Consider the following 20,282-nt stretch of genomic DNA (forward strand, 5'->3'; position numbering starts at 1 on the left):
TTATCTAATTCTTCTTTATCTATCTGGTGCTCATTTGTGAAAAGTTCCTTTCATGCATTTGCGTGGTTTAACTGGACACTTAAGTTACATAGCTCTTTTCTAGTCCATGTTTGTTTACAAGAACTCAGAATGAAGTTTCTGCTGAGAGAATACAAATTCGAAATCTGCTTTGTGTAATATCCAATTAAATGTTGGTGCTTTTACAACCCTTGGTTACTGTGTATTACCTACACCTGATCTGCAGAGTATATGCACCTAGTAAAGAGCCTGGCTCCAACTCAAGCTATAGAGCTTCATGCTTTCAGATTTAGCAATCCCCACCTCAATCCCAGGTGTCAGCTACAATGGCGGGTATTGCACTTTGGCCAATATTCCTTTCAATAAACATGTTTTGCTAGTACGTGAGTGAAAAGTGAATGCAAAAGGGACCCCAGCACCGCTGAAGTGAATTCTTTTAAAAGTGCAGACAAATATTCACAGAAATTGTTTTTGCAGTATTTTTGCAGCTCTACTCAGAATGTAAAAACTTGAAAACATCTGGGATTCTGATTCTGAGAATTTACCTTGGGAGTATTAGAACACAATGTCCTATAGACGTGGGGAAATGCAAAATACTGGAAGGAAAAATTGATTGTATAATCTTCTGCAGAAAAAGTGAGGCATTTATTTATAGAATAACTAATTAGGATATAATTCTTGCTTATGATGATAGAATCCATTAGTCAAGAAGCACAGATGTCATTATGGTGAGCCAAAGAAAAACAAAAATATAAATTAAAAGAAATAAACAGGAGAAGCATTTAACAAAAATGATATTCTACAATTATATAATGCTTCTCATCCGTAAATATAGCAAAGCTCATCTCTCTCTAACCTTGCCCCCTCCCGCAAATACACACAGAGATAAACAGTCTGTGCCTATGCACATGTAGGACTCGCTTCGTCTGTCACAAATACAGCCACATTTAATATCACACAGACATTCTGCACAACAGTTTAGGACAGGAAGTGAAGAATATTGTATCCAGTTGAAATTGTAGTGCATACTGTCTTGTGAGAAGCAAATCCCAGCACACCCAATGGAACTGTTCTAGTACTCTTGTTTACAGAACTGTCAGAGTCTGCTCCATACTGAGCATCAGCTGGCGTACCACAATCACTGGGACAAATTCAGCCTTGGTGTGATGGGGTCTACAAACCCCATACTGAGCGTAGACAGAGGCAGGAGGAGATCCTCTCCTGTTTACAAGCAAGCAGCTTGATCACCCCCCCCCCCCCCCCCGCCCCTATGCAGCTGCCAGAGCTGCCAGTCATGGAGGCAGGCACCCACAGCTGCACTCAACAGAGGAAACAAGGCCTGCTGTAAATGAGGGAGTACAGAGAAGGAAAGGGAGGCTGAAAGTCCTGGATTAGCACAGGAGTAATAGCCCTGCACCACGCTATCTCCAAGAAAACAGCCAGGCAACTGAAGCAGACTGCAGGCCCTAAAATTGAAGGGTTGATAGACTTAATTGAAGGTGAGGTCCAGGAAATGCCCTGACTGAGAACAACCAGTGTGGGGTGGTAGGTGACAACTAGGGTTGTGCGGTTGACAGTTTTTGTTTTCCTGTATTGAAGCAGCTCTCTTGGAAAGGGCCACCTAAATATCCCATGATGCAATCTACTTCTCTGGTGGAGTGTCCTTATTTAGTGAAAGTGGTTTTAAGTGTGTTTAGGTGTGTATCCTGGACTTTCTCATCAGAGCAAATTCTGTGGTATCTGAGTGCCTGACTGTAGATAATGGATTGATTTTTTTTTTTTTGGTGTATCTGGGGTGGCTGCTGGATCTGTGGAGGTAAATGTGGTGATTGGCAGGTTTCTTGTGTATTGTCATTTGTAGGGTTCCATTGTTTAAGCTAATTGTGGGTGCAGGAAGTTGATGCTTGTGTGGGAGTGTTCCAGAGAGAGTATGATGATGGGTGGTGATTGTTGAATCCTGTGGTGGAAATCTGTGAGGTAATTTAGGTCTTCTGTCTAGAGAATGAAAAGTTAGTTGATGTATCTCAGTTATATCATTAGTTTCATGCTGCATTTTTCCAGAAATTCTTCCTTGATGTGGCCTGTGAAGAGACTGGCATGCTGGGAAGCCATCCTAGTGTCCATGCGTGTTCCTATGGTTTGCTCAAAATGTTGTTAAATGTGAAGGTATTGTGGGTGAGAATGAACTGGTAGAGTTTGGTGATGGTTTTGGGTGAATTTCCAAGTGTTGTGCATTGTCTTGTATGTATTTGAGGCAGACAATGATGCTGTCAAGGTGAGAGATGTTGGTGTATAGGGAAGTGATATCCATGATGGCAAGGATGGTGTTCTGGGGGAGGTTGTTAATGTTGTGGACTTTCTGGAGAAAGTTGGTAGTGTCTTAGAAAAAGCTGGCCATGTGTGTGGTGAGTAGTTTAAGGATGGTTTCTATGAGAGTTGATCTTCCTTCAGTCAGAGTGCTGTGGCTGGATATGATGGGTTTGCCTGGGTTCCCTTGTTTGTGTATCTTGGGAAACATGTAGCCACATAAGGGATGAGGTTGTAGAGATTTTCTTGGAGTTGTTTGGAGAAAGATTTGAGGATATCTTTAAATTCCTGTGTGAATTATGGTGTGGGGTTTTCTTTGAGTTCTTTATAATAATTGGTGTCAGAGATTTGTCTGTTGGCCTTGTTGACATAGTCATCATGATTAAGGACTATTATTATCCCCCCCACCCCCCACACACTTTTTTTCCCCTGCAGGTTTAATCATTATTTGGTGGTTTGATTTCAAGGACTGTATAACTATACTCTAGGTGGTAGAGAGATTGTGGTGGTTGTAATGTTTGTTGATTTCACCATTGATTTCCACCCCCCCACCCCCCAAAGCAATCAATGTAATGATCCACTGTGTGGTTTCATCTGCTGAGGGGTGTACAGTCAGATGACCCCTTTTTCTTGGGTATGTCTATACTGCACTTAAAAACCCATGACTGGCTGATGCCAGCTGACTCAGGCTTGCGGGGCTCAGGCTAAGGGGCTGTTTAATTGTGATGTAGCTGTTTGGGCTTGGTCCGGAGTCAGAGCTCTAGGACCCTGTGAGGTGGGAGGGTCCCAGAGCATGGGCTGCAGCCTGAGCCTGAACATCTATCCTGCAATAAACAACCCCTTAGCCTGTGCCCCACAAGCCTGAGTCAGCTGGCACAGGCCAGCTACGTGTGTTTAATTGCAGTGTACCCCTTATGACTGTTGGTGAGGATATAGTGTCTGTCATCTTTGTTGTGAAGAATTCCTTGAGGTGGAGTCAGCATAAGTATTCTTCTAGTTCTCCATTTGTTGGTATGGTATCAGGTTTTGTGGTGGAGCAGAAATGCAATCCCTTCGAGATTACTGATACTTCAGTTCTGGTTAGGGGTAATCTTGATAGGTTGGTGACCCTGGGTGTTGTATAGCATCCATGTGGTGGGCTATGGTGTCTTGGTTTCTCCCAGAGGCGATGTTCCCTGTTGGTTGTGAAGTTGTTGTAGCTGGTTCCATTTTTTGTTGCTGGATGGCTATCATCAGGGTTTTTTAAATAGTTGTTTTGGGTTTCCTTCATGATCTCTAGGTAAGCTGCCTGGTTTTTTTTTCTCTTGCAGCGTGTGAGAGCATGTGGTGATTTCTTGTTTGAGGTGGTCTCTTCTGGAGAACGTAAGGTTCAGGAGATGGTTTCTCAGTTTTTCAGAGGTCTTCTGAAGAGATCGTCAGCATATTTGTAGTTATATATAATGGCCAGAAGGTTATAGATGGTAAGTCTTCTGGGGATGATGATTTGTTTCTTGCATTTGCTCAGGAAGTAGATGTCACTGTCTGTCGACTTTCTTTATGTTGTGACGTTAAACAGCAACATTTCATATCTTCCATAGTTGTTTGCAGTGTTGTTGTATGAACTATAGTGAGTTACCTAATTTCTGTGAGTGAAATCCTGGCCTTATTTAAATCAATGGGAGTTTTGCCATTGGGATCAGTGCCACCCGGTATCTCAGTGTTCACATCTGAAAACTGGGTGTAACAATATTCACTTGCCTCAGAGGGATGTTAGTAATTAATTCATGTTTGTAAAGTGTTTGGATGGATATGGTGCTACTATAAGACTTCCTGAGTTTCTGGATTTGTTATTTAGTGAAAGTGGTTTTAAGTGTGTTTAGGTGTGTATCCTGGACTTTCTCGTCAGAGCAAATTCTGTGGTATCTGAGTGCCTGACTGTAGATAATGGATTGATTTTTTTTTTGGTGTATCTGGCATGGCTGCTGGATCTGTGGAGGTAAATGTGGTGATTGGCAGGTTTCTTGTGTATTGTCATTTGTAGGGTTCCATTGGGGCCCTATGTACAGTGTGTAAAACTGGAATTTTCAAAACCAGTTTTGTAAATGATTTGTCATCTCAGCAGGGGTGAAAGTCAGCCCTCCTCCCATGTAAAGCCGGAGTAGTTGCTGCACTCCATGCAGCTAAAGTGCACAGAGGGTTGGGAATTAAATCCACTTACAAAGCTAGACTGGGGTCTGGAGCAGCAGCTGATATACAGGTGGCAGACTGTAGGTTGGTAAAGTGTACACAGATCCTCTGTGCCAAGCATGTCAGGCATTAGGGCCAGTGCATCATGCAGTCCACTATCCTACCATGTCCCCAACAACTGTCTTCCTTACCAAGATATTTGGGAAATGTGTGGGTTCTCCCTCTGCCACACACAGGGCTGCAAAGGCCTTCATAAAAACTGGGTAAGTGATAGGTCTCAAAATACAATTGTAAATGGGGAATCATCATTGAGTGGGTGTGTTTCCAGTAGAGACCTGTGGGGGTCAGTTCTTGGCCCCATGCTATTTAACATTTTTTAATCAATGACCTGGAAGAAAGCATAAAATCATCACTGATAAAGTTTGCAGATGGTACAACAATTGGGGGAGTGGTGAATAATGAAGGGGATGATTCACTGATTCAGAACTATCTAGATCGCTTGGTAAACTGGGCACAAGCAAACAATATGCATTTCAATATAGCTAAATGGAACCAAGAATGTAGGCCATACATACAGCATGAGGAACTCTATCCTGGGAAACAGTGACTCTGAAAAAAATTCGGGTTTCGTGGTGGCTAATCAGCTGAACATGAGCTCCCAGTGTGATGCTGTGGCCAAAAGAGCTAATGCTATCCGGGGATGCATAAACAAGGGAATCTTGATTTGGAGTAGAAAGGTTATTTTACCTCTATATTTGGCAGTAGAGCGATTGCTGCTGGAATACTGTGTCCAGTTCTGATGCCCTCAATTCAAGAAGGGCGTTGATAAATTGAGAGGATTCAAAGAAGATCCACAAGAACGATTAAAGGATTAGAAAACATGCCTTATAATGATAAACTCAATCTATTTGTCTTAACAAAGAGAAGATTAAAGAGCATCTTGATTACAGGCTATACATATCTACATGGTGAACAAATATTTAATAATGGGCTCTTCGATCTAGCAGAGAAAGGTGCAACATGATCCAATGGCTGGAAGTTGCAGCTAGACAAATTCAGACTGGAAATAAGGCAGAAATTTTTAACAATGAGAGAAATTAAGCATTTGAATAATTTACCAAGGGTTGTGGTGCATTCTTCATCACTGACCATTTTAAAATCAAGAAGGGATGTTTTTCTAAAAGACATGCTCTAGGAATTATTTTGGGGGAAGTTCTGTTGTTATACAGGAGGTCAGACTAAGCAGTCACAGTGGTCCTTCCTGGCCTTGGAATTTCTGAAATCTATGAAACAGTGTCATCTCTGCTGCAGGCAAATATTTTCAGCCCCACTGCAAGCCTTGGGTTGTATGGACAGTATGGGTCCTCTGTGAATATTGCCCTACATCCAAGACTTTGAGTGATATGAAGAGTCTCTTTCAGTGGAAGTCGCTGTTCCACAAATGCTGCTCACTGGGAACTCCAGATTGCTGCTGGTGTGTAGGACTGAGAGGATTCAGCTATTGTGGGAAACCAGGGTTGGGGAAAGTTTCTTCATCAGGTAAGCTCCAATTTTGTTAATCGTTAATTTAATAATGGTTACGTAAAAACAAAAGCATTCCCTTACATTAAAAGTTCCCTCTTTCTTACTAATCAAGCAGTAACCAGTTCCCTGAGATCTAATCTAAATAATCTGATAGTCTAGGTGATTGCTTTGATTTCGTATTAAATAGATTCTGTGTTTTATTCTCATGTATTTAGATACAGTGAACAGAATAGGCCAGATCTTAAGTTAGTGTAAATCACCTTGTTCCTTTAAAATCAATGCATCTACCCCAGTTTACATCAGTTGAAGATCTGGCCCAGTATGGCTTTGATTATATTACTGCACAATGCAATTTTCCTTTGAAGGCCCAGTTGTGCAGTCCTTCCCATGGAACACTCTCATGGACCATTATAAGAGTTTTGCCTACATAGGAACTGCAGAGAGGAAGGATTACCCAGTGGTTATCGCACTTGGGGGCACAGAAGACCTGGGTTCAGTTCCCTGCTCTGCTACAGACTTCCCATGTGACCTTGGGCAAGTCACTTACAGATGAGGAACTGAGGCACAGACAGTAAGTGGGGATAATAGCACTTCCCTACCTCACAGGGGTATTGGGAGGAGAAATCCACCAATGATTGTGAGGCACTCAGTTACTGTAGTATGGTGGCCATATAAATACCTTAGATAGTACCAGCCTCATAGAGGGATGAACTTTGTTGCATTTTATGGTGAGGAGAGCCATTTTTTGGTCCTGTTTTCAAGTTTGTTTTTTTGCTCCCTGTGAGAAAGCAAGGGACAGTGAAATAAATATCCCAGTTACAATTCCATGGGGAGAGTCCTCTCAAAATAAAGAACTGAAAATTGGAAATTGCTGTTTTAGGATCAACTGTCATTTTCTCTGTCAAGCCATTGAAAGGTTTTTGAAAAATAAAAGTGTTTTGAGGCTCTTTTTCTCTCTCGCTCGCTCCTCATTCCCTTCCCCTTCCTTTAAAACGTCATGACAACCTTAGCACATAGTAGTGATCTTTTGCAGAATTAAATTCACCTTCCCATTTCTCTTCCCCATAGGCTGGGTTATGAGTCTGGCTTGGAGGTCATGTCTCACTCAGAAACTACCAAAGTCATGCTAGGAACAGTGTAGAGACACTGGGATAATAAAATCATTGGGCTGAATCCTAAGGCTCTTGCTTAATTCATTCTTAGTCCTTACGCAAACTCCCAATGAAGCCAGTTATTTAGACCAAGGCCAGACTTATGATTTGCTAGGCCCACAAGAAGAGCAATTTTCCAAGCAGCCAGAACCGCATGGTGGATCAGGCTACAAGTCCCTCATTTGACTGATGGAGAAACGGAGGCACAGAGAGGGGAAGCGACTTCCCCAAGGTCACACAGCCACCTAGTGGCAGACCCAGGGACAGAAACCAGGCCTGACACCCTGTGCAGTGCCTTATACAGTCACTTATATTAGCCTGAGTTTTAGTGGATATCGTGAAAGAAGTGAGTTTTAGTGGGAACTTGAATGAGGCTTGGGAGTGGCTTGGCAAACCCACATGAGGAGGGTATTCCATGAATAAGGTGAGGCCTGAAAGAAAACATGGAAGCAGGAGGAGAGAACAAAAGGAGTGGAGCACTGAGGCTGGAATAACTGGTGGAGTGGTGGGGGTAAGGAGTACGGCAGGGGGGATGTGGTAAGAGATGGTAAGCCTCAACTGTTTGTATTTCATCCTTCTATATTACTTATTAATAGCCCACTTATAAGTTGGAAGAAGTCAAGATTTCAATGTACAAAGTAGTCAGCGCAAAGGTATTTGTACCATATGTTTAGAACAGAGGAGATGCAGAGATTCCAAATGGATTTCAGCCACTGTTTTATCTTGTAAACCTGACATTCCTTCTGGAAGGGAATGTACAGCAGAAAATGGAGCACTGTTTATTTCATGACATTTATATGGAAAACACTCAATCATATTCTTTTCTTTTTCATACCGTTCAGATGGAGAATAACTTGTCTTATGAACCTATCAAGCAGTTTCTTACATCGAGCTCAACTTTCTGCCTATTTCTTTAACAGAGCTTTTCAATCTGGCCTAAAATTATTATCCTTGCCAAGACATGATCTTCTGAAGGGGGCGGGAAAGAGGTGGGACCACCACAGCCTGACTCAGCAGACCAATAAATTACTTTTACATCTTCCCCTTAGATGTTTGCTCTATAACCCTTGTGGCTTTGTAGCTAATGCACTCCACAAGAGTTAGCAGAAGTGTACAGATTTCAGAACTATGGCCAGCTCCAGCTATCTCCAGCTAGTCGGTGAGGTTTTTCTGCAAAATCACTACTGAGGGACAGGTTTTGCTTTCAGGGCTAAGTGTCCCTTGCTTTAAAGTGGCGGTGTGGAAGAATGCAGGGAATAAGGATCTTCCTTTGTGCAGATGCTAATGCCACCATGGTTCTGAGCACACAGGAACGACAGGAGAAGCTCCACTTGTAGAGCAGGTGGGAAAGGAGAAGTGGGGAGTAGGTGAAGCCATGGCTCCATTTCCTCCCACTCCACCAGTTTGACACCCAGGTGCAGGGGAATTATGCTTCGCTCTGTAAAGGGATTTTCCCCACCCTATGCAAGATGGAAGCCCTAGGAGGAATTGTGCTTCAAAAGTGTCTCTCTGGGACCGAGTGCCCGCTGAGACATGCCCTGGGAACATAGTACCACCCCTCATTCACGGCTGGGCCTAAGGCACAATCTAGACCACAATTTAGACTAGCTAACTTCACTGAACTGGCCACTGCTGAATCCAGAGCAGAATTCAACTCTAAGGATCCTATTTGGCACTCTATTCAGCCAAACTTCCATTGGCTGTTCTGGGGATTTGCCTAGCTGAGACGTGCTGAATAGAGCCTGATAGATATGTCTACACTGCAGTTAAAACCCCACAACTGGCCCATACCAGCTGACTCAGGCTTGCAGGGCTTGGGCTAAGGGGCTGTTTAATTATGATGTAGACATTGGAGCTTGGGCTGTGGTCAAAGCTCTGGGACCATAGAATCATAGAATATCAGGGTTGGAAGGGACCTCAGGAGGTCATCTAGTCCAACACCCTGCTCAAAGCAGGACCAATCCACAATTTTTGCCCCAGATCCCTAAATGGCCCCCTCAAAGATTGAACTCTCAACCCTGGGTTTAGCAGGCCAATGCTCAAATCACTGAGCTATCCCTCCCCCCTGCAGGGTCCTAGAGTCTGGTCTTTAACTGAGCCCAAATGTCTACATTGCAATTAAACAGTCCCTTACCCCAAGCCCCATGTGCTCGAGTTATCTCACATGGGCCAGTCGCAGGTTTCTAATTGCAGTGTAGACATACCCTAGTGCAGGCACATGTCCTACCATGCCTCTAAAGAGGCTGTGCTATCATGATCACATTACGCTGCTGTTCTTGAAGCTTAATAGGGAGGTGGAGCCCAGAACATCTCAAATGCTGTTTAACGTCTGAGACATTTGGTCGTATGAGCTTGCACTAAACAATAACCAGGGAGAGGCACTGCTCGATATTGGTTAGAAGACAGGGAACAGGGTTCATGAATCTGGCACTAACTCATTTGCTGACCTTTGGCAAGTCACATAACTCTGCTCTGTTTGTCAGTATATCCATCTGCAAAATGGGCATAGTAATCCATACCTCATGGGGACATTGAGGCTTAATTAATGTTTTAAAAGAGCTCTCAGATCCTGGCATGAAAGGTGCTTTGTAAATAAAAATCATTCTAATTTATCTCTTTTGTGCAAACTCCTTGCTCTGGTTTTCTTCTTCCATCACTTTTACACCAGTGTAACTCCATTGAATTCAATGGAGCTAGTCCTGATTTGCACTGGTATAACTGAAATGAGAATCAGGCCCCTTTTCTCCAGCTGAGCAGCGAGCACACTAAAAACACAGAGAAATTCTCAATACCACAGCCACCTACACTCCCCTCCAAAAGTAACCTAGTTAAAAGCCTTATTTTTGTCTCCAGTAATGAGAGAACGTGCACCTCATGTTTACTCGGCACCAAGCCCCTTTTAGCTGCTTGTGTGTTTACAAGCTGTCTTAAGTATTTGCAGATTGACTATTCTGATCCAAAGGGATTCTGAGAATTGTCTGGTTATTAAGCCACGTAGAAGCCTATTTGATTTTCCATTTGTTCTGGTGTGAGCAGTGTGAGGAATGTTCCATCCAGTGCTTGACTTTGGCCTTGGTTTGTCCCTCTTGGTTTCTCAGCCAAACTTTCATTAGGATACATGGCCCGTTTGCTCTTAGAGAGTAAAACAATAATCTTCCGTTCAAGAAAACAGCATAGCCTTTTGTGAATATCCAGGCTGAGATTTATTTTAGAATGTGGCTCTAGGAGACATCTGCACAGCAAAACGTAATTGAATTTGTTTAGATGTAGGACTCTGCTATGTTCTTACTTCCATTATAACACAATAATAATAACAATAATACTTAGCACTTAGTGCTTTTTACATTTTCTAAGTGCTTTGTAAACATTAACTAATTAATCCTCCCGACACCCTTGTGAGGTGAGAGAGCTCTGATATTTATAGCGTTTGAATAAAGATGAGGTGCTATGCTGCTCGCCCATGCAGTTGATAGCAAGCTAATCCAGCAGGGTTGGCTTGGTGGTGCTATTATTAGGGGAGGGTCCATCCTGATTAAGTGACCATATTAATTACAACAGTGCTGTGGTTTTTTTTTAAAGGTTTAAAAATGAATGACTAAAAATACAATAATTTTATTCTCTCCTAAACTCAAGTCATGGTATTTCCTCCTCTGTCCTCTGAATAATCATTGGCACTTCTTCTATCCTTCCCTTGCTCAAACTCAGGATCATCTTCAAGTCTTGTCCACCTCCTCTTTCTATCCAGTTTGCTATCCCTCTTTATAAGTGGTTACATGCATATGTGTATTTAGTATACGTGCACCAGGGTCCTGGATGGTAAGCTCTTTAGGGTAGAAGCCTTGTAGAACAACAGGGCCTGTGGGCGCTACCACAATACAAATGACTATTAATGATAAAAACGGAGTCTTGGCTATACACATCCAGACGGAGTGGAATGCATTAAATACATCCTCCTCGGAAGAGAGCAAGGATGGCCCAGCAGTGGCTGGGGTCCTAGTTTACCCAGGTTTCATTCCCTGCTCCCCCACAGACGTCTTGTGTGCCTTGGGTAGGTGCTTTTCCTTCTCTGTACAATGAGGTTTATAGTACCAGGGTGTTGTGAGGACAAGTGCTGTAAAGATTGCGAGATGCTCTCCTACTACAGTGATCGGGGCCATGTAAATACCTCAGGCAGGGAACGGGAACTGGATGCACTCTGAGAAACATTTTCCTAAGAGGGGAGAAAATATCTGAAGGGCTTAGGAAGTGGCCCAACACTTTTAAATGTAAAAGGGTGGTCTATAAATCCAGGATGCCTCCAACTATTTATTCTCTGGAGACAAAAGATGGCCCCTTCTGCTCTGCTGAGTGATGTAGAAAAGGCAAAGCACATGTCAGTTTTCTCCAATATTGTTTTCAATGTCCCCCATGGTGGCTCTTGAAGAGACCTTTGGCTTGACTGTTGAACTCCCCCTTCCTGCCACATACAAGCTCTGCAGAATAAAAATTACACACGAATATAAAAATAGAACAGAGGAGACTATTTAGGTTGCACCAGATGCTCGAATTCCTGCTACCTAAGTTGATTTCAATTTAGTATGTCCCCAGTAAAAAGAAAGCTGAATGGCAAAAATTAGAAATGGAGGCTGATCCTGCACCCCTTACTCCCATGAGTAAATCTTCCTCAGATGAGCCGTCCCATGGAAGTCAATGAAACTAGGCATGCAAGTTTTCCCTTGTCTTAAGTCTTTTGTAGGGTGACTGCCACGTTAGTATCTAGCAATAGGGGTAAGTATTAGAGCAGAAGTCTCAATTCTGCCTTCAGCGGTACAGGTGTGACTGTGGTGAGGAAAAACACTGAAGAATGGGTGACCTGGCCCTGCACACCTAACTTAAGTGAAGCTCCCCTCTAGTCCAGTGGAACGTCCAAAGGAAAAAAGAGGAAAGAAAACTTCCTTGGCAAGGTCAGTGTGGTCTAGTAAATGGAGCACTAGACTGGGACTCAGGAGACCTGGATCCTATTCCTTGCTCTGCCACTGGTCTTCTGGGTGACCACAGGTGAGTCATTTAATCCCTCTATACCTCAGTTTTTCCATGGGTGATATAGGGATGATGATACTAACCTCCTCTGCAAAGTACTTGAGATCCACTAGATGAGCTAGGCATTACTGTTGTTAGGGTCCTCTCCTCCATCATTACCCTGAACTACTGCAGTACGAACACAGAAATGTTCATATATTAAACAGGAGTAGGATTCCCCTTGCCGGTGACACAATAAGTATGTAATCAATAAACTTTTCACTGAGTTCGTAAAAGCACAAGTGTGATGAAAACAGATGCCAAGAACAGAGATTGTGATCCCAGTGGTAGAATTGTGGTCTCTTGTCCCATAGTTAAATTGTAAAGCTTTCTGAAACAGGGACTGCCCTATGTCTGGCCAGTGAGTAGCATAATGGGGTCCTGGTGCTTGAGTAGGGCTCCTAGACATTCCAGTAATACAAATAAATAATAATAATCAGTAAAAATCAGGCCCTGATAGTTTTATGTGAAAACAATTTCACAGTCAAGGGCTTATCCAAAGCCTACTGAGTCAGTGGAAAGCTTCCCATTGAATTAGTTTTGGATCAGGCCTTACATTTTAAACTGAATCTAATTCATTTAAAATCGCAAAGCTCTTCTCAGCACTCCAGCTCCATGGTGAAGCACAGTCTTCATTCACAGTCTGCTCGTTCCCGGAACCATTTTGAAAATTACAGGAAAGAACTTTTATTAGGGAACTCTGCAGAGCCGTCCTCAGTCACTGTCAGCTGGGTGCTTTTCTCAAGCATAGCAATTCTCGCTTATCAAGCACGGGAATCGTTCTGAATTTGTAAACCTTGATCAGAAACTCGCCTCACGTAAACTGGGTGGCAATAACCACTCCTTCCGTCTGATCACCTTCCGTGAAAATAAGTGACTGTCACCACTCAAAATAATGCCTAGAGTAATTTTCTATCACCCATGTTTGGCTGAAATGTCTCTCCTTCTGTCTCAGTATCCTGGCTTCTGAAGGACAAAAGATCTACGGTAAACAGTCCTGGCTTATTATTTAAATTGGATGTGTCATATAGTGCATAAAGGGCCCCATAAGAATCAGAGCCCTATTGTGCTAGCTGGTGTACGAACACAGAGAAACAGACAGTCCCTTTCCTGTTTTTCCTCTTCTTCCCCTCCCCCTGCCACGTTCCCCATCTAGATTGTCATTAAGACATTAGCCCTGGGCGAGGGGCAGCCTGTAGCTACACCACCTCAGGAACACCCCAGGGAAGGAACTGTATCTCTGAGGACATGTCCTGACTGAGATCGCCTGGGGTCCCAGAGCCATGACCCTTCAGCGCAGGCTGGGTCCGTGAGTAATTCCCAAGGTTCGGGGCAGCTTTGTCCAGCCTGTGCTCACGCTTTTGCTGCCCCAGCTTTGCTGCTCTGGGCTGCGAGCAAGCTCGATTAGAGCTGTGTGTGGCCCTCTAACATCATGGCAATGGAGCCATATAAGTACCTAGGGAGATGGATAGAGAAATTGTTCCTGCTGCCACAGCCCCACTGCAATGTGAGCAGCTTTGAATGCACTTAGATATTTTTCCAGAAAACAATACACCAGTTCCTTAGCCCGGTGTCTCCTAGGCAAAAAGCAGGCATTAGCCTGCCTAATTGTACACACTGTACTGTACCACAGAGCTCTCTCCCCACCCCCAATCAGTTCCAGGCTGTTCACAGGACACGTTTCAGCCCAGCACTAAACATCACTTTCCAGCTAAAGGTTAATTACTCAGGGGGACATTTTCATCCAAGCTGCTGCCCGCAGGTTGCAATCCCTGCCTGAGCTCTATTTTTAGCCCAGCTCCTTCCTTGTTATTGATCCTAGTCACCCTCTGTTAATTAGATACACACAACACATACAGCATTTGCAACTCATTTTTCAATTCAGTTCAGCACCTCCCTCCCCTAAGATGTAATTTAGAGCCCTCCTTGATTCATGCTATTGATCTTCCCAGCAACTTTGCTGTAGGATTCTCTGTGTTGCAAGCTATTTATAGATCTCACCCCCCCCCCTTCCCCTGGAGAATCAGAAATGGGCAACCTTAATCAGACTGCTCAGTTTCAAAAAAACCAACTCTTTCTTCAGTCTCTGTCGCTAGACACTATAGCTCACATCTGTGAGCTCTTCCCGACATATATGTCGTTGTTATGGATGTGGAAGTGTGTAAGCTGCCGTGACAAAGATTTACCTTAATGAAATATTACTCTGCCCGTCAATTAATCCCACAGCATGTTCAGTTACGAGACTAATTGGCCAAGGTTTTCAAAAGTGACTGTGATTTTCTTTTTCAAAAAAACCCAGCAACGAGGGGTCCTTGTGGCACCTTACAGACTAACAAACCCACTGATGAAATGGGTTCTAGCCCACGAAAGCTTGTGCCCAAATAAATGTGCTCGTCTGTAAGGTGCCACAAGGAGTCCTCATTTTTGCTGCTGATTCAGACTAACACGGCTACCGCTGAAATCTGTGATTTTTGGTGTCTCACTTTTTGAGATCCCAGCTTGAGACACCTTACAAGGGCCTGATTTTCAGAGGATGGGTGCTTAACACATTGTCTCAGATGTGAGCATCCAAAATCACTAGTCACTTTTGAAAATCTTGGTCATCATCCATTGAGCCACACAATGTCCTAGTTGCTGTGGGAGCACTGAGGAAGACAAGGTCTTGGGAACATAGGCTGGGACTCTGAAAGGAGCCTGCAGGAGTTTGGTGCCCAGCTCCCATTGGATTTCAATGAGAATTGGGCACCTAACTCCCTTACACTCTTCTGAAAATCCCAGCCTTACATCCTAAGGCCCAAATTCCAGAGTCTCCATTGAAATCAAGGGGAGTTTGACTTGAGCGAACACCTCAGGCTCTGGCCCTAAATCAGACATACTAAAATAAACCTGCCTCAGCCATGTAAGAATAGCAGGAGGCGGCCCTCTCAGGATTTTCAGAATGCCCCAAGCTTTTGGAAATCTCATACTGACTTGCCTGTATCCAGAAACCTGGAACACTGTGAAGCCTCATTTGTGAATATCTGCGATGAGCATCATCACCATGCCTTTAAGTAAATGAAAATCAACATTAAAACCATATAGCACACTGCAGTGGTAGAGCTCCCTCTCTTTATCCCCTGACCAACTCTGTCTTTGTGTATGGGACTTTGTCAGCCTTGAATAAATAGGGTGGTGGTGGTGGTTATTTATTTGGATTAGGGTAGCACCTAGAGGACCCGATCCGGATCAAAGCTCCATTGTACGAGGGGCCATGCAAACACAGTGTGAGAAAGTCCCTGTCCTGAAGAGTTTCCCTAAATAAATTAGGCACTCGACTCCCTGTGATCAGCTCACTCCCTTGCCTGCCTTTGAAAATCCCAACCGACCTAGGGGAGAGCGGGAGCAATGAAGTCGTGTGATACGGGGCTCCAAGGCAGGAAGAGTTTGGGTTCCCCAGGGGCCGTACAGGGAGTCTGCAGCAAGGCCAAGCACTGCCTGCACCCCAGCCCAGGGCTTTCTTCACAAGCCCACCCTGCCTCTCTGGCTAGCAGCTGGACTGAGTGATGGCCCCAGAACCCATCTGCGCTGTAAAAAATGGCCTTCGAGTAGATGGGATGATTTAGTGGGGGATTGGTCCTGCTTTGATCAGGGGGTTGGACTAGATGATCTCCTGAGGTCCCTTCCAGCCCTGATACTCTGATTCTATGGTGACATGTGCCCTCCCCGCGGGGCAGAGGGCAGCAGCCAAGTGGCATCTGCCTCCCTGCTGGGTGCTCCTTGGAAAGGGAAGTGCCAGTGGGAGAGAGAGGCTGGGTCCAATCAGCTCCACATGAGGGGAAGTGCTGAGCCACCCCGCAAGCTCCCGGCTCCTCCCAGCGCCTGGCAAAGGGCCGTGGGCAGCCACGCCCGGTCATGATTCATAATTGCTCTAATCGCAGCGCGGCCCCGGGGTCGATAACGGGGTTTGCTTTATTTAACCACCGACAGCCGGCTCCTCTGAGTCCCTGTGTTTACCGACGGGGCTTATTTCACCCAGCGCGCCGCCCGTAATATGGCCCAAGCGCCCCGCGAGGTCTGATTTGGGGTGTGCCCTGTGATTCCGCCGGCTGCCCCCCGCCATTACCACCAAGCGGGGGGGGGGGGGAACACACCTGGCGGGTAACTTCTGCTTTGTCCAGTGCCCGGTTTACCTGCTGCAGGTGACCGGACCCGCCTCCCTAGGTAGAGCGATCAGCCCCGCCTTCCACGGGGAGGAATTCCCTGGGGTGAGGAATTGAGGGTGACACACCTGAGCAAAGGAGCGGAGCGGGGGAGAGAAGCCGAGCCCATCCGGCGAGAGCTAGCCCAGAAAAGCAGGGCTGCAGGCCGGTGGGAGGGATGTGGTCTCAACGCCGCTTAGCAACAGCTGCGCGGAGCAGAGAACTTTGCGGAGCGCGTTTGAAACTGGTTTCACTCCTGGCCCCAGCACATGGCAAAGATCTAAAGCGTCGTCTCCATCCAGCGTAGTCTGGAAGGGAAGCAAGACCTGGGTCTCCCCCCACTCCTCCCTTTCCGCTGCTTCTGCCCCCCCCCCGGGAAGATGGTCAGGGTGAAAGAAGGAAGAGAGCGCGCCTGGAAAACCTGCCCCACGTGGTGCGTGGCTCCCAGCAAAACCCCGCTAGGCTGAGCATAGGAGGAGGAGGCTGGGAGTGGCCACAGCGGGGGAGGGGACCCGGGGCGGGGAGGGGACAGAGCCAGCGGGAGCGAGTCGCATGCGATGGTGCAAGGCAGGAGAGAGCCAAGGGGAGCAACTCATCGCTCCAGCCTCTTGCAGGCAGGGTGGGCGCAGAGCGGCTGGGGAGGGGGAGCGTAAAAAGTGCCTCGGGAAGGAGCGGGTTAATAGGGGGAAAAACCCACCCCAGCAGCTCACAAAAGCCACCGCAGGTTGGTGAGCCTGGGAACTGTTCCCCCTGCCTGCCTGGAGCGAGAGACATGGCTCGGAGCAGTGGCTTGATTTTCCCCGAGATGCTGTCAAGTGCTTGGGAGGAGGCGGAGAATTGCTCTTTTTAAAAGGGCGTCGGTCCAAGAATCCCAGCGGGGCAGGAGCGGGAGCAAGTGGCCGTTTTGGGGTCTGGCTGGGAGGGGGCGACACCCCTCGCTCCGCTTGTATTTTCGGGTGACGGTTTCGGTGTCTTCTCCTGCCCGCAGCAGAAAGGATGGAATGAGCGTCCCTGGGATCTGATGCTTCACCTCCATGGGCCAGACAGGTTGATGGGCTTGTGTCTGCTCCGAGCCTGTCCCCGCCGCCACCCCGGCCAGGTGGGCTGCTGATTTCGTCCACCCTGGGCAACGCCTCGGCTTTTTGTGCCCCTCTCCGTGGCCCAGGGGACCCTCCTGCCCGGCGGTGCGTTACTCTGATGGTTTGAACCCAGGAAGGAAGCTGCACCCCCGAGTTTGTTCCTCCCCCCCCCCCCCCGGCGAGGAAAGCCAGCTTTCTGGGTATGCTGCCGAAAACTCACAGGCTAACGTCTGACACGGTCTCCGTCCTAGTCGGGCTGGACTTCCAGATCTTCTTCGCGAGCATCGGCTGTCTCCAGCCACCTGACTTCAGCCTGGCTCTTTCCGCGGGGAGCGGCTGAGGGCCGAGGCCGCAGAGCGCCCGGTTTGAGTCCTTTAGCTAGGAACAATTCATTTTTTAAGAAAAGTTGGTCCCCGCGATCAAACCCAGCGGAGCCCTGTGAGTGCCCGGGGCGTGCTCTGGGGCTGGAGTGTCGCTCCGATCCGGTCTGGGCAGAGGACCGGCACCCGCCGCCGGGGGCTGGCCTCTCCAGCCCTGGCGCCGGGGTGCCTTGCGCCAGCCTGCCCTTGAGGGCTCCTCTCACGCCTCCTCCCCGCACGCAGCCGCTGGAGTGTGACGGTCCCGGGCAAGCCTCTGCCCCACCTCCCGGGCACAGCTGGCGTGATCGCCGCTGCGGACCCTCCAGCCTTTCCCCCAGAAGCGATTCCCCTTCCTCCCGGGCGGCAGCTCCGCTGGGGATGCTGCTCCCTAACCCCCTCCCCCCCTTCCCTTCTCCCCTCCCCCTCGCCAGCCGGAGGAGCGCTGAGTACAGAAACTTGTAGTAGTAGAAGAAGAAACCCAACCTCCCCTCGCACCGAGTCTGCCTTGCTGCTGGGTGGCTCCCCCGGCCCTTCCCCGCCTGGCACCCCCGCCCCCCGGCTCCCGTGCTGCTCAGCCTCTCCTCGCCAGCACTCGAGGACTGGTCCTCCCCTCCTCCTTCCCCAGGACGGCGGGGCTCGTCTCTCCCCCCCGCCCCCCCAGCCCACTCCTGGAGGCAGCGGGGAGGGAGGCGCTGGTTTTCAGGCGCTAAGGGGGTGTTGTGGATGGCCCTGCGCACTGGGACGGCTTGGTTTGGGCAGGTCCTGCGCAGAGTTTCCCGGCTGCCGGGCACCTGGTCCAGGCGCTCCAGCAGCCTCCTGTGCCTGTCTTCCTCCCAGGAGCCCGAGCAGGGAGGCGGGGAGCTGCCGCCCCGGAGCCTCGGGAGCCGCCGCCGCCCCCTGCGGCTGCCCCCCTGCTGCCTGCAGCTCCCCCCCGCCGGCTGCGGCTGCTGCACCCTGTCGGATCCCCGGACGGCCAGGGGGGGACATGGTCCCCTCACTCGCCCCTTGCTGGCGGCCATGAAGAGGCAGAACGTGCGGACCCTGTCCCTGATCATCTGCACGTTCACCTACCTGCTGGTCGGGGCCGCCGTCTTTGATGCCCTGGAGTCCGACAACGAGTTGCGGGAGGAGGAGAAGCTCAAAGCCGAGGAGATCCGGCTCAAAGGGAAGTACAACATCACCAGCGAGGACTACCGGCAGCTGGAGCTGGTCATCATGCAGTCCGAGCCCCACCGGGCCGGGGTCCAGTGGAAATTCGCGGGCTCCTTCTACTTTGCCATCACGGTCATCACGACTATCGGTGAGTGCCCGGCCTGCCCGGTCCCGCACGCTCCCTGGCCTGGCCGAGTGATGCCAGGGGCTCCCAGGGCTGGGGCTGCTGGGTGCAAAGGGTTAAACAGGACAGAAGTCGCTCAGGACCCCTTCCCCTCCCTATCCCTGCGGTGGGTAGCTAGTGTTGTTTCCAGGGGCTTTGAGGTGTCCCCCACCCGTCACCCCAAGACGCAGCCTTTGTCCTGTTGCACCTGGAAAGTGTGTCTGAAGTTGGGTGAGGGGGTAGAAAGGGGGCTGGCGTTGACTGCCAAGCTAGAGTCATGCTCTCTCTTGGGAAGGGGAGGAGAAGGATAATAAATGCTAAAACTCTGCTCTGGAACCTCAAGGCAGGTGGCTGGGATGTGCAACCCATTCTGCTCTGCAACTCCTGGCTTGGCGACTTACTGTACCCCGGGCACTCCTTCACTTGCAAGCTTCAGAGACTTAGGGGGGACACTCACGCAAATCGCTCTTTGAGGATGATGGTAGTGAAGCCTGCATCAGCTAATCATAAGTCTTCATTTAGTCATGGGAAAAGTTATCTCTATTTGCAAAGTGCTTTGGTAGGGGTGGGTGCTGTGCTAGGAGACGCTGAATACAGTTGTAGTTTCTATCCGTGGCTGTCTTGTTCACGACCCTTATTTTCCAGAAATTTTATTTTGCAATTGCAGTGACTGGTGCTTGGACAGGCTACAGTAGTGTGTCACACCCGAGCCTGCATTTGGGGGGGGGGGGGAGTAAACAATTAAACAAACATAAAGGCGATCCCTCGCCCTCATTCATTACTCCACTTCAAAGTGAACTTTCCAGAGACTGTCAAGTGACAATATGTTGACAAAGCTAAGGGCTATTTTGCAGTTCTGTATTTCACTCCAGTAAAACTGCATGGCCCAAACAAAGTTTTGTTTCCTGAAATAAAAACAAGTAGGTAGACGGCAATCTACAGACAAAATTATGTCTAGCACCGTTGCTTTGGTCTGTATGGTGTTTACATTGTTACTTGTTTTATACTAAATAGGCTGCATTTAATGAGGCAACTAACATGTCCTCACAGGACATGTTCCTCTTTAACATCTGTGGAGATCTGAGAAGGTCACTTCAGCTCAGTGAATGGTTGATAGTGCATTATAT

At 47.6% G+C, this 20,282-nt stretch overlaps 2 protein-coding genes across 2 annotated transcripts in view; one reads left to right on the forward strand and one right to left on the reverse strand.

Annotated features, from left to right (window-relative positions):
* Positions 1-10,363: 10,363 nt before the first annotated feature.
* LOC141983517 (uncharacterized) overlaps positions 10,364-20,282 on the reverse strand; it is a 78,817-nt gene continuing 68,898 nt past the window's right edge. Inside the window, exons 2-5 of the mRNA XM_074946716.1 lie at positions 18,912-19,218; positions 17,702-17,859; positions 15,199-15,268; positions 10,364-11,638 (exon numbers count right to left, since the gene is read on the reverse strand). Coding sequence (XP_074802817.1) covers positions 11,540-11,638; positions 15,199-15,268; positions 17,702-17,859; positions 18,912-19,218 — 634 coding nt within the window. The 3' untranslated portion in view covers positions 10,364-11,539. The remainder of the gene's footprint in view (positions 11,639-15,198; positions 15,269-17,701; positions 17,860-18,911; positions 19,219-20,282) is intronic.
* The window catches only part of KCNK9 (potassium two pore domain channel subfamily K member 9), a 119,689-nt gene continuing 117,970 nt past the window's right edge, over positions 18,564-20,282 (forward strand). The window contains exon 1 of the mRNA XM_074943808.1: positions 18,564-19,140. Within this exon, the coding sequence (XP_074799909.1) occupies positions 18,564-19,140 (577 nt within the window). The remainder of the gene's footprint in view (positions 19,141-20,282) is intronic.

The sequence above is a fragment of the Natator depressus genome, chromosome 2 (assembly GCF_965152275.1).
Source record: "Natator depressus isolate rNatDep1 chromosome 2, rNatDep2.hap1, whole genome shotgun sequence".
Taxonomy (NCBI): domain Eukaryota; kingdom Metazoa; phylum Chordata; order Testudines; family Cheloniidae; genus Natator; species Natator depressus.